General features: G+C 41.9%; 2 protein-coding genes across 2 annotated transcripts in view; one reads left to right on the top strand and one right to left on the bottom strand.

Annotated features, from left to right (window-relative positions):
• Positions 1-220, bottom strand: part of LOC104291893 (BTB/POZ domain-containing protein 6) — a 4,365-nt gene extending 4,145 nt beyond the window's left edge. Inside the window, exon 1 of the mRNA XM_009891189.1 lies at positions 205-220. The gene's annotated coding sequence lies outside the window, so the exon portion shown is untranslated. The remainder of the gene's footprint in view (positions 1-204) is intronic.
• BRF1 (BRF1, RNA polymerase III transcription initiation factor 90 kDa subunit) overlaps positions 1-13,571 on the top strand; it is a 159,667-nt gene that overhangs the window by 73,376 nt on the left and 72,720 nt on the right. Inside the window, exons 6-7 of the mRNA XM_009891190.1 lie at positions 2,217-2,366; positions 4,013-4,106. Coding sequence (XP_009889492.1) covers positions 2,217-2,366; positions 4,013-4,106 — 244 coding nt within the window. The remainder of the gene's footprint in view (positions 1-2,216; positions 2,367-4,012; positions 4,107-13,571) is intronic.

Genomic DNA, 13,571 nt, shown 5'->3' with positions numbered 1-13,571 from the left:
GGCGGCTCATCCCGCCCCCCCCGTGCTGTGTTTCGGTGGGGGAATTCACTCTTTTAAGCAGTTCCCTCGGAATCTTTCTATATTCCTCTTCATAACTATGTGGCATCCAGGTACTCCCAAAAGCCTCAGGTCGTGAGTGGGATACGGTGAGAAGGGAAAGTCTACAGGAAAAGAGATGGTTCTTTCTTAAAAACTAAAATGAAGTTTTTCCTGGTATCTGCTCCGTGGCCCCCGCAGCCCCCCTTCAGGAAAGCCGAGGGGTTTTGCCCCGCTTGAACTTGCTCGCTCGTGTGCGAGGGTGTGCAAGGGTTTCGGTCCCTGGCGTCTCCCTGCAGGCAAAGAGGACTCGCCTGGGAGCAGCACAACCTCTCTGCTTCTTTTAGTTCCTCTGGAAGGATTCGAGGTGTTTGGGTTTTACAACTTTAAAAAAAATATTTTTTAATTTTTATTAAATATTTACATCCGTGCCCGGATGCTTTGTGTTAACCTCAGCCCTGCATTTAATTTCTGTGCCGGTAGTATTGCACTGTAGCTATTTATGGCCTCTTTAAGGCTTTTCACTTAAAACCGACCCACAGATTCATTTTCTGGCTGTTTGGTAGCTTCAGAATTTGAATTAACGATGTGCAGTGTTTTGTTAAATGACCTGTGGGCATGAATGCCAGCAGAAATATCTGAGCAGCTACAATGCAAATGTAGGTAAATGCTCCCGAAACTTCCCTCCGGTGGCCAGAGAAGCCAAAGTTGGGCCCTCTTGGGGTAGCAAGAGATGGGGAAGCAAACCGGGCATCACTTTGTAACACCGCACGTCCTTTCTGTATTGCAAAGAGTAAAGTTTAGATGTCTGTTGAAAAGTTTAGATCACTGCTGAAAGGTTTTTTTGTTGTTGTTGTATTTCAGTCATTTCTGTTGAGTACAGTTTTATAAAATCACACTTAGAAATACAGAACCACCACCCTTAAGAATTACGGGGATTAGTTACTCTTTCCTAAACCTTTGCTTTTTAGGGTCATGTTTGGGAGGTGACTGCACTCAGGCATTTCTTCAGTTTTGAGGGAGATGTGTTTGGAAGTTTTTGCTTGATAAATGCTTTCATTTAAATGCTTCTGCAAGGGCTGACAGGCGTAATCACCGACGGTGCGATCTTGGTAATTATGGGTAGCAACAGGGCATCATTGTTAGAACTTGGTGCTAAATGAACCTGCTTTGATTAATTGTAAATCCGTAAGATTGCTCCAGTGTTTCGAGCTGAATTTTCATCTTTATCAGTTTAAATGCCCACATAGGGGATCAGCGAAGGAAATTGAGTTGAGACTAATAGTTAACAATTTACCGTACATCATGGATTTTCGGTCAAGTGATAAAAGGCTGGCAGGAAATGAGAAATTGATACCTCAAATAAGAGTAAACATATGTTAAGTGTAGCTTTTACAAGATTGTTTGATAAATTATAAATTGGTTTAGGCAAAGCGCAATCCGAAGTGACATATTTTGGTTAGTTTGAAGCTGGCAAAGCCAAGACTTGAAATAAGTTTATACATCTGGAGGCAGATCCGTGGCCGATGTAAATTGTCGTAGCGCTGTTGGCGTTAATTGGGTTCCAGCAATTTATGCCAGTGGAGAGTGTGCCTTAGTATCTGTTATAAACAGTGGTTCATATTGTTGGAATATGAGTCCAAGAATGAGCTTGAATTAACTTTGATGGTATAAGTAGACTTTTGTTAGGGATGTGGGGATTTAAGCAAACAAATTTTTTTTCAAAGCTGAGTTTGTAGTTAGGTGTGAGATGAGACATGCGGGTTACTTTATCTGTTACTTTGCAGAAGATGTTAAAAGTTGTGGGCCTAAGTTACATCTTCATTCTGCAAAAGCTTTTGCAAACGCTTAGCTTTGCGCACAATTTCACTGGTACCCGTTAACGCTGCTCACGTGTCGGAGTCGGCATGTGCAGCCCTGGACCCTGACAAGCGTGTAAGGAAAACTTTGTGCAGTGCTTTAAAGGTGTCTTGTCTATAAAGCAAGAAAGGATTTTGTTTTAAGCTTAGCTGAAAAGGTGCTGCCAAAGCTTAGGGATCAGAGGATCTGGCCCAGCAGCACAGTGCGTGATGTTTGCTGAGACGTGAAGCGAGCCGACCGCGACCGCCCTGCTGCTCGAGAGCTGCATTTCCCCAATCCAAGGTTAGGATTAGAAATAATTGTGTTGCTTTCTGTTGCAGATCCCTGTTTATACATTCCTCGTTTTGCACACATGCTTGAGTTTGGGGATAAGAACCACGAGGTGTCCATGACGGCTCTCAGGCTGTTGCAGAGAATGAAGCGGGACTGGATGCACACCGGCCGCCGGCCCTCCGGGCTCTGCGGAGCAGGTATGTCAGATGCTGGCTGTATCGCTTCCCCCGCGGCGGATTAGACGGGAGAGTCGGGGAGCTGGGAACAGATGAGGACTTTCTCCTTGCCTCGGTGATGCCATATTCTCTGGGTTTTGTGCTGTCAGGCACCTACAGATTATACAGGTCTTCACCGAAATAGTTTCTGAAACTCAAACTTCATTTTTGCCCTTGCTCCTACATTACTTGCTCAGATCCTTTGTGTCTTACGTTTTGGATTTTTTAACCTCCTTTCTGGTGCTCCTTTTGCCCCCGCTCTCTGCAAGCTCTAGCTGCTAAAAGGTTTTTTTGTCAGCTAAAATGACACCATTAGTGCAAGCACTTTGATTTGTGTCTTTACACAGAGTCTTATGCAAGAAATGCCCTCTTTGACCTGTTCTGTGAAATTATTTTCCTCTCCTTCTTCATCTTTTTCCAAGCTCCATCGCTGTCATGATGCTTACAAAAAACCTGCCGGTTTGGGAGGGCTGGGTTAAAAGGTAGTCAGTACCAGCCAGTGAGGTCAGAGTAACGAAGACTGTAGATAGTCACAGAGTTCACATAAGCGCTTTATTTTATTTGAAAAATGTTACGTGTTTGTGCTGGAATGAGGAATAGCACACAAACCATAGGCAACCTGGGACTATGCAATCTTCTTGACATATTCTAGCCTCTTTTTGTTAGTAGTACTTGTTTATTGCACACTGCTAAAAATTTGAGTATGGACTCTATGGGAGACCAGCCTGGTCTTTGATTCCCTACATAGACTATATCCACACCAGTGAGTAATTTGCTTCAACAGACGTGGATGAAGAGATGGAAGCAGGTGGTGCTGAGCCCTCTACATCCATCCAGGCAATATGCAGTTCATGTGGTGTGCTGTGGACTGGGTTTACTTTGGTTCCCTGGCCTAAAAGTCTGTGCCGTAAGTTGTCTGAAGGACCAGTTGTTAGTTCAGTTGTTCCCATTAGGAGCTGGAGCACTTTAAACACCTATGTGAAGCAGCTCTCTGGTTTAGTTTCCTCTGAAAGGAATCACTTTCCCGTGCTTAAAACCGCTCTGCGCACTGAGCCGCTGCACGACGAGCGGGGGTGATGCTTCAAAACAGAGCTAGTGCTCTGAAATCAACACACTCATGTAAGTGCAGGCAGTGCTAGTTGTCTCGCTGCGTTAGAGGGTCTTGCAGGAGAGCACTTGGGCACCAGGAAGACAGGGATAGTGGTGACAGCGATGAGGATAACAGCTTAAGTGGATTCAGCGTTTCATTTCTGGCTTCTGGGGGAGTTAACCGGAGATCTTTTTATTCAAGACTAGTAAATTCTGCCAGCAAGATGATAACTTTGAAAAGGTGTGAACAACGAGACGTTCTTGTGCTGCATTTAAGTAGCTGGCCGTGGTTTCCCAAGTGCTAAAGCATGGAATTTTCCAGGGTGCGATTTGCAACCGGCTTAATTTTATTGGTTAGGAGGCAAAGTTTGTGAAGTCAAGTCAATCACCTGTATTCAGGGACACAGCTGAGCATAAGCATTTACAGCTCCTCAGCTGAAGGCGGGGACAAAGAGAGGGTATAGTTATCTGACTGTTTTCTGCTTCTCTTCGGGAAATTTTCCTCTTTTTGACATTGACTTTCCCTGCTTATTCTCTAGCTCTGCTAGTCGCAGCAAGAATGCATGATTTCCGACGTACTGTTAAAGAGGTCATCAGGGTGGTCAAGGTTTGTGAGTCTACATTAAGGAAAAGGTCAGTGCAGTTTTATTGCTTTTATCTTTTTGTTTACAGTACTGAAAAGTGTCGTAGCCTGAAAACGAACGTAGATTGGAGAAAACCAGGTTCTTTTCCTTTTCAGAAGTGCCAAGAATAAAATAAGTACAACATGTTTTAGCTGGTCATTTTTAAGTGCTAACACCTGCCTCTTACGTAACGCCTCAAAGGCTTAGCGAAAATGGTATGGAGCACTGTGCCCGTTTAACAGGTGAAGAGTTGAAGGCAAAAAGAGTGCCAGGTCAGAAATGTTAACAGTGTTGTCATGTCCTCAGAAGAAATAATTGATTGATTCTCAAAGCTGAGGGTGTACTGGGGGATTTTTTTTTTTTAGTCCAGCGTATAGTGCTGAAAAGTCTTGTCCATTAGCTGTTACCGAACAGAACTTTTCCAAATGTTAAACTTTTAACTTTGCTAAAATGTTCATTTTCGATAGTGTTGCACTGTAATAAATAGAAGACAGCGCAGTGAGTCTAAAGATAAGTTCACTGAAGAGGTCAGAAGTGGAATTATCAGCAAAATGTGAGCCTGCAAGTGGGAATTTCCCAAGTACCTTTGGCATGTTGTCTTTATTTTTAAAGATCTAGTTGTATTTTCCATATTTTGATGAAGTAAGCAGTCACCCAGTTTCCCTCATTTTGTTTTTTAAAAGTTGTGACGTTTTCTTACCCTGTAGGTTCAGTAAAAAATGACCTAACTGTGAAATACCATGCCTTCTGTTGCCCCTAGTTGGAAATTTTTGTACCACCAATAAATTCTGAAATTGGATCTACCAAGGTTTGTCTTTAGAACTCTCCCCTGGTGTCTCTCTTTCTCTCCACCTCGCTGAGACCTGCTTAAGCACATCCAGCCAAGTCTAATACTTGTTAAAAATATTCACTTCTTCATTGTGAAAAATATTCTTAGCCCAGATCTTCATTTGTGGAACAGGAATGATACTGTTTCCCTACCGTGCATGGGTGGTATAGGGATAAATCTAAAGTGTTTGAAGTGCTTTAAGGTGCTACAACAATAAGGATGGTGCAGTACGAACGCCACTTTTTTTTTCCGGTCAACAGGTCATGTTCTTTAATGTGTATTTTGTATGATTAATGATTTATGCACGCACAATCTACTCCATGATGCCTTGGTTAAATAGTTAAAGAGTTCGTTCTTCGTAAGAAAATAAGCATAATAAATTAGAGTTGGAAGGAAAATTAATTTGAGCGATTGTTTCAAGTGAAGAAATCTTACTTCAAAATTCATGCTTTGAAATGTTTACTCAAGTCACACACATCAACTAAAATGACAGCGTTATTTACTTTGACAGGGTAAACGTGACAGCTGAATTATTTTCAGGCAGCTATAATTACAACTGTATTTATCACGAATCTATAAATTTGATTGATGTTTTTCAAATAGGAGCACGCTATATAGTATTTAACGAAGGCAAATAAAAAAAAACCCTTTGAATAACTCTTTCTGCACTCCATTTTTTTTTTACCTCTTTCAAGAATTCCTCTCAAAATTGTCTAAATTAATAAGCACTTGTTTCACATTCTTAAATATTTCTTTGCTTCTCAGTTTGATGTACAGTTTTATTTCCTTTTAATTATTGCTATAGTTACTCTGGTTTGTAAAGAGCTACTGCTGCTTTGTGCGTTGTGAAGGAGTTGAAGGTAGTTGGGTGAATGGTGGGTAATGGACGGCGTTGGATGCTGCGCCCACTGCTGATGGCTTTGCCCTGACAGCTTTTGGAAGTGAAACCAGACGGGAGTCCAGATAATGCCGAAATGTCCCACCTGTAGGTTCTGCTCTGTGGTCCCTCAGCAAGGGGTGGCAGCCCTTCCCTGAGAAGGGCACCATTCCCGATCCCGTGCAATGCAGCTGGGGCGACTGAGTAAAGGGGGATTAGTTTGTCCTGTTCTCCATCAGCGGGAGAGCACCGAGCCCTGCGTGCCTGTAGTCTATCGCCTCTTTCACCGCCGTGTGCAGGAGGAGTAGCTCTTAGAAGGAGGTTCACAAAAACATACCTTCAGGTCATAAAATCAAATGATCTGATCATAAAGGGAAACTGTTTTGGAAGGAAAAAGTGCCAAAGCATGGCCCATGGACCCTGTCACTCATCTTCAAATCAAGACTTCTTAATTTAACCAGTGCGTGTTTATTTTTGATCTGTGTGGGTTTTTTGGTAGCATCTTGGTAAGAAAACTTTGTACTTGCTTCACAGGGCCTTCTAGCTTTATGTTGTGAAGCACACAATTAAAATGTAAAGCTTGTTACTGTTGTTGAAAGGGAACGTATTAAATATTAATAAATGCACTGATAATTCTGTCTCATTTCCAGTCTAATTGAAATTATATTAACTTATATATCACTTTATATATTCAAAGTACTGTACAAATATTAAGTAATTAGTCAAATTGTTATTTTCGGTGTAATCATCTGTGGAGATAGCAGAAATTAACTTTTAATAAACCCAACCCTTTTATTTAGTTTAATCCTTACATTTGTGCCTGTGTTCAATGCACCTGTCTTCAGCGCTTTTTAACCTTTACATACTCTGCCCCTTCATGTGTTTATTCACGTATTCCATACTTTCTCTGCATACTAAATTCTGTCTTATCTGCAGTGAGAATAATTTTTGTGATATTTGTCCGTTATGCATTATCTAATACTGTGCGGCCCTTACGCCTGTTTAAAGATCTCAGACACTTCTTCAATAGAAATAAATAAAAAAATAAGCTTATCTTTGTTAACACTTGCATTTTACTTCTTTGGCTTACTCTCTTTATCTTTAAATTGAGCTGCCTTTTACATAAAAAATATTTCTTCTCAGTTCCATAAAGTACTATCTGTTAAAAAACCTCTTTGTGATGAACTTCAGAAGAAGTAAAGCTTCATTTAGAAGGCATTGGAATGAAAGGCCAGAATGGGTTTAAAGGGCTGATTTTGAGGGGAATGTTTTTTTCTCACAACTAAATAGCATTTTGGGGAAGGAAGACAAGACTTGTTATGAGGGAACTCCATTTACCAGGCTGGGTGGAGATGCCGCAGGGACTTTTGTAAATGGGGTCCTTTGCTCATGTCCTGGGGACCCAGATACAGCTCTTTCAATGACTGTGTTCGTAGTTTTCTGGAAAAATTAGAGATTCATGCATAGAGATAAATGTATTGCCTGAAGCTTTTCTTATTTTCATTTCTGCAGTATATAGCTCACGCAAACTTCATGTCCGAGCTCCCAGTGCGCTCTCAAGCCGGGTAGATGTCTGTGAGAGCAGGCAAAGCGAGGAGCAAGTCCATACATGAGTCCAGAGTTAGGGTGGGAAGAGAAGATAACAGAGACGCATGTAGCTGTAAGGTGGCTGTGAGGTTATGTTTTCCAAAATACCAAAGCCATATCAAGGCCAGGACTGAAGGGAGAGGCGCAGAGGAGCCTGTGTTTGGCTGTGATCCAAGTAAAGCCGTGCTAAAATTGCATGAAAGGTACCTGATGAATTAAGTGAGGAGCCGTTTACCGAAGATGTTTGAGCATGGAGAAGGGTAGAAGATGCTCAGTACATCAGAGCTGCGGAAGTGCTTTGGGTTGAAGTGTGGTATGGAGAGACGCTTTCGGAAAACTGGGAAAGTTACTTCATGTAAAGGAGCCTGTGGTGGCGTCCACTCTGATCTCAGCTCAGCAGCCGCGGAGCTCCTTCGCCGGCCACTGTTGTGATAAGCTAAGAAAGTAAATTGAGAAATATTTTGTGTCTCCAGTTAAGTAATTTCAAATGGCTTGTAGATGATTTCTAGAAATCTTTCTAGTATGGTGAGTAAAATACGACTTGATCCATGTGGGTTGGTATTGCATTCCTTTGTAAGTCGGGTTGTCTATTATTTTCTTTATTTTCTATAAATAAAAAAGGTTTTCTTTTTGAGGAATCCAATTTCACAGGCAATGTTCCTTTTTATAAATCTGGCTTCTATACAGCTAGTAAGCTAATACATTAATTAGATTCCTAATATATTTTAGTACTTCATACTTATTTTTAAAATGTCATTTCAAAATTATTCAGTGTCTGTTACTTTTAAAACAATAATTAACTTATTAGCACTAACTCAGGCTTAGATCTTGTAAACAGTTTTCTCTGTGTTTGACTTTTCTCATCTGAGCGGCTGTTAAGAAATGAAGCAGCACACTGTTTTTCTTTTCCAGGAGATCATAGAATGTTTTTGACAGACCACAGCAGAGGAACCATGCTAATAAAACAAAATTTTAAGGGATGCTAAAGCATTTTGTTTCATTAGCATAGTGTGGACACTTAGATTGGGGGAAAAAAAACCCCAAGAACAAAAAATTCCAAGTGGCTTAGACTGGCGGACTTCTGGGATGGTCAGGGACATCTGCCGGTGGGATTACTGGGGGGCTAACCATGGGACAAGTGTTAACCCAAGTTAACTGCATGTGTAAGCGTTTGCAGAATCAATCAGGGCTTTAAAATTTATGCTAATGAACTTGTGATCATTTTAAATCTCTGTTCTGGTGTGAGCAAGTAAAAGCAACTAATTCTAAAGGGTGTTTTTATTTAGTACAATAAATCTTTCAAGGTACCCATTCTTAAATACTTGGAAAAACGACAGAACTGCCAGCAAATGAGCACCATAAATTATCAGTCACCAATTAATTTGCAGTAAATGACTGTGTGTGTATGTTCTTAGTCCATTGCAAAAAGAGGTGAAATGTATTAATGTAGTACACCGTGGAAGTTGTTTAAGTGAAAATATTTCTCTTTACAGTTGCATTGGGCCGGGAGCACAGACAGACTAATTTAGCACGACTCAGGTGATAAGTTGCAAGTTGTAAAACCACAGTAACTGGATCACCTCTGATTTTGTCCTTGCCTTTAGTAATGAGAGACTCATTCATATAGGCTATAAAAATACTTTTTTTCTATTGCTGCAAGCACACATAAAATTATATATATGTACAATGATTACATATAAGGAAATTACACTTATGTTTATTTACATACTGGTGGATACTGGAAAACTTTTTTTAACGTCATGTAGGAAGCATTTAATAACTATTTCTGATACATGTTCTGTATTAAGTATCACTTTTAGGATATGTGTTTACATACTTCCATAAATAGTTCGTGCATAAACACTGTATGGCTTGGAAAAAAATGGGGAGAGAAGGATGCAACAGACGGTTGAATTTGTAGTATAAAAAATAGTGATGGTTTGGCACATCAGTGTGAATTCTGAACTTCAATGAGTGAACGCACAAGTTTAGAGTGGTAATCGGCACTGATGAACTTAGTTCAGAGTTAGAACAGGGGGGATATACCGCAATATTTTGGTACTTCACTAAGATACAAAAGTAAATCCCTTACTTTTCCAGAGTTTGCAAATGTTGGAGTTGTCAAATCAGGTGATCTATTACTACAATATTTGTAATCGGTATGACAGTTCAGATTATGCAGATATCATGTAAGTTATTGCTTAGGATTTTAATTATGTTGTTAATTTGGGAAAAATCAAGGGAATTTAATTACCACCAGCAGCTTCTTTTGCACTAAAGTTGCATGTATTTCTGCTAACAATATGCTAATATTCAACTTAGGACTTTTTTTAATCCATTAATAAAATCACAGAACCACATAATCACAGAATTTTCAGAGTTGGAAGGGACCTCTAGAGATCATCTAGTCCATCTCCCCTGCTAAAGCAGGATTGCCCAGAGCGCATTACTCAGGACTGCATCCAGGCGGGTTTTGAAAATCTCCAGAGAAGGGGACTCCACAACCTCCCTGGGCAGTCTGTGCCAGTGCTCTGTCACCCGAACTGTAAAGAAGTTTTTCCGTGTGTTGGAACGGAACTTCCTATGTTCCAACTTGTGCCCATTGCCCCTCGTCCTGTCACTGGGAACCACCGAGAAGAGTCTGGCTCCATCCTCCTTCAACCCACCCTTTAGATATTTGTAAGTAGTAATAAGGTCTCCCCTCAGCCTTCTCTTCTCCAGGCTAAAGAGTCCCAGCTCTCTCAGCCTTTGCTCATAAGGGAGATGCTCCAATCCCTCAATCATCTTGGTTACTTAAAATATTTTAAGTACTTTAAAAAATACATCTTATGACAGGTAACTTAAAGGCTGACTGCTCAGGCTAAATTTTACATTTGCTCTTGAAAAAAACAATTGTCTCTGAAGTTACAGTTTGTTTGCCCTTCTGTATAGAGGTCCAGCACAAGATACCTCTGCTTTATGCTGCCTGCTTTCCAGAGCTAGATGCTGATTGTGTGTACGGAGGAGGACACCATGCCTTTTCCTAAATGATCTCTGCTTAGAAGTCCCTCTTGGACTTTGAACTTGGACTCCTGAAGCATTTGTGAGTTGGACTCCAGAAGACTGTTCTTTTACGTACTTTGTCGTACCCCACTGCTGCAGAATTTCAATTAAACATTAACACCGAGCAGCTAGCTGCACACAGGAGTCTTTTTTTTTTCCTTAGCTGTAGACAGGATTCATAACTCTTCACTGGATGGTATCCCTGAAACAAAACAAAGTGAAAAAAACATTGCTCATAACTTCAAAATGACTGACCCATTTTCCCTTATTGGGAGCTAAATTAAGTGTGAACAGAATCGGTTTACTGTTTTGTGCACAAAAGTGCTTTATCAGAAGACGAGGTGTGGTTTTGTCCATAAACCGATGAAACAAAAGCTGTAGAGATTTTTCTTTGGAAAAAAAGGGTTGGGGTTAGGGGCAGATGACACCAAGCTCTGGAAAAACTTTTGTCCCAAAGGAATTTGCTTGAAAGACTTTGCTGTGAGAAACTGTAAGAAGAGGGTTTATACTGGAAGTTGAATCTTAGCCTGAGATGTAGTGGTTGCCTCTGCTTCAACTATAAATAGAAAGTACACGTCTGCCAAATTTCAATTTTTAGAGCCCTTTTGAATTTGTGCCAAGGAAATAATATCTTAATTTGTGTATCTGGGTTTTTTTTCCTCCTTCTGTGCATAACTTGAAATGGCAACTCTTACTAGATTTTTTTTTTTAGATTAACAAACTTGCAAAAAGGACTTGGGTATCATTTTTATGTGGGACTTAAAAAATAGCCCGTAGCTATTTTTTTTTTTCATGAGGGCACTCCCTCACCCCTGAAATTGTTGTGCATCATTATTAAGGTTGTGTCAGTTTTTCTTAGCTGCCAAACTAATGTTACCTTTTTTCATGCGGTGTAGGCTGCTGCGTGCATCAGTTTGTTGCCTTGGTGGCATGTGTCCAAACACTGGATAAAATTAAAAGAAATGTTTAAAAATATGCAGACAGAGTATCAGCCAATGTAAAATGTTGAGGCAGGCAAGTGGTTGGCAAACGCAGGTATTTATTTATATCAAGTTAAAGGAGAAAATGTTGAGTGAACGTCTCGCTCTCCTGCAGAGATGATGCTTAAGTGGTGATCCTGACCATCAGGGATGGTTCTTCATTTCAGGAGAAAGGCTACAGCTTTGTGGTCAGGACTGGTGAGAAGTGAAGAAACAATGTGCTGCTCTAAATTTGGGCTTGCCACCACCGTCACGCTGGCCGCCCTGGTCCCGTTTGGCTTGGGTCAGGACTGAGGAAGAGGAGGGCACGGGCATGGTGCTGGATGCTGGTGGCTGGGTCAGATGGTTGAACCATGCTGTGCTGTGGTTTTGAGCTCCTCGGTAGCACCACCAGCAAACACGACGTAGCTCTGCCCTGTCCTACTGCAGGTGCACTGAAGGTCTTAAGAGAGAATTTTGCTGCCGTTTTGGCTCAGGGCTGCAGCTCATGCCAGCTGCCGGCAGGTTGGCTCGCCCGTGGGCTAGCGTCTGATGGGTGCAGGGTACGTGACATGAGTCACACAGCACGGTGGACAAGGAGAGGGACAAACGGAGCCTCAGGTGTCCGCAGGGAGACGTGCATGGGGTTAAGTGCTGAAATCCAAGCGTGGTCATCTTCTCCCCAGCCTTGTTTCATGAGCGACTGGTTTTGCTACTGGTGTTTTCTGTGTTGCTCCGTGTGCCTGGAGGTGTTGCTGTTTTGGCTGGGCACTGGGTCTGGCTGCTCATCTCAAACTCAGAGCAAGTGTGGGGTAAACAAACTGGGCGTCTTTGCCAAAGTGTGTGTTGGCTTTTCACAATGGGAGGAGAATAACATTTTAATGAGGCGAGGCTGGTGGGGGGGAAAATTGTTGATGTGGGACCACCTGTGAGTGCGATTCATACATGGAGAGATGGATGACTGTAGTTTTAATGATGGTGGCTGGGAAGATACGTGCTCCTGAAATGATGCATGACTTTGGCATTAAATGAATCCTGAATTAAAATAATAATAATAATGCCCTAGCCAGGTTTTTCCTCTAGCCTGATAGATGAGGCTCCTTTCTGGAAGGAGCGTAGTGCACACTGGAAGCCCGTTAACGCTGAGAAAGATTTTTAGTCTGTTAATTAAAAGGTGGGTGCTGCTGCTGCCAACAGCATCCTCCTCTCCTTCCCAATTTGATCTGAAAGGGAGGAGGAGGGAGCTGGTCCCTCGTAAGCTGAGGGAAAGTTTTGGGCTGTCAGTCACTCTCAAATACATGGCTAATTTGGGGCTTCATGGAGATGCCTGAACTCCAAAAGCGAGACGAGGTTTCAGAGGCTTTCTTCTCCTCAGCAGCGCTAATTCTGTCCGGCATAGCTGTGCCTGTGCTCAGTGTGCTGCTTGCTGTTGGGTTTATGCGGAGCTTCCCGGCTCTCCCTGCACGTTTCACGGCATGAGGTGCCGTGCGTGGCCTGTGGACCGTGCTCCAGGAGCAGGATGCCTACGGGGAACGCGTCCTGAAGTTACGTCCCTTCGTATGGACTGTCTTGGCTTGCTCCTCCGTTTGTAAAAAAAAGAAATACAGGTACTGATAGGATATAGGGAGAGAGCATGGTGAGTTGCTCTTGGCTTTGACCCTAGGCTTGGTTAGAATCTGAATTTCTGTCCTAGAGAATATTCCTCCTTTGGAAGGAGTTTTGTTGCAATCAGAGGCAAAAGAGAAAACCATGACTGCATTTTGGGCAGGAGAAATGCTGAAGGGTCCTGTGCTGGGAGTACTGAATCACTGTTTTTAGTCTCCTGGCTTTGCAGATGGAAGCTGTTGTCAGCTCTGCTTCCTCTGGAAGATGGGAATATTCCAGTGAAGCAGCTGCACACCCATCATTGCCGTTTTCCCATGGAAAATGTTGATATTATTAAAAGGGCACTTTCTGTCAGAAAAGCATTCTGCCAGACATTTCCTGACCCGGCTTTGTACTTAACCTTTTGTCTCACTTTCTCCATCTGTAAAATGGATGTGCTGATTCTCAACCACCTGTATAAAATGCTGAAATTTGTGGATGGAGTTATGACAATGTGGTCTCATTTAAGATTCAGTTCCTTTGAAAGATTCAGCTGCTTTCATGGCAGTTCCCCATGGAGCTAGTCCTCTCTCTCAC

The sequence above is a fragment of the Charadrius vociferus genome, unplaced genomic scaffold (assembly GCF_000708025.1).
Source record: "Charadrius vociferus isolate BGI_N301 unplaced genomic scaffold, ASM70802v2 scaffold308, whole genome shotgun sequence".
Lineage (NCBI taxonomy): Eukaryota > Metazoa > Chordata > Aves > Charadriiformes > Charadriidae > Charadrius > Charadrius vociferus.
This window is presented reverse-complemented; position numbering and strand designations above follow the sequence as displayed.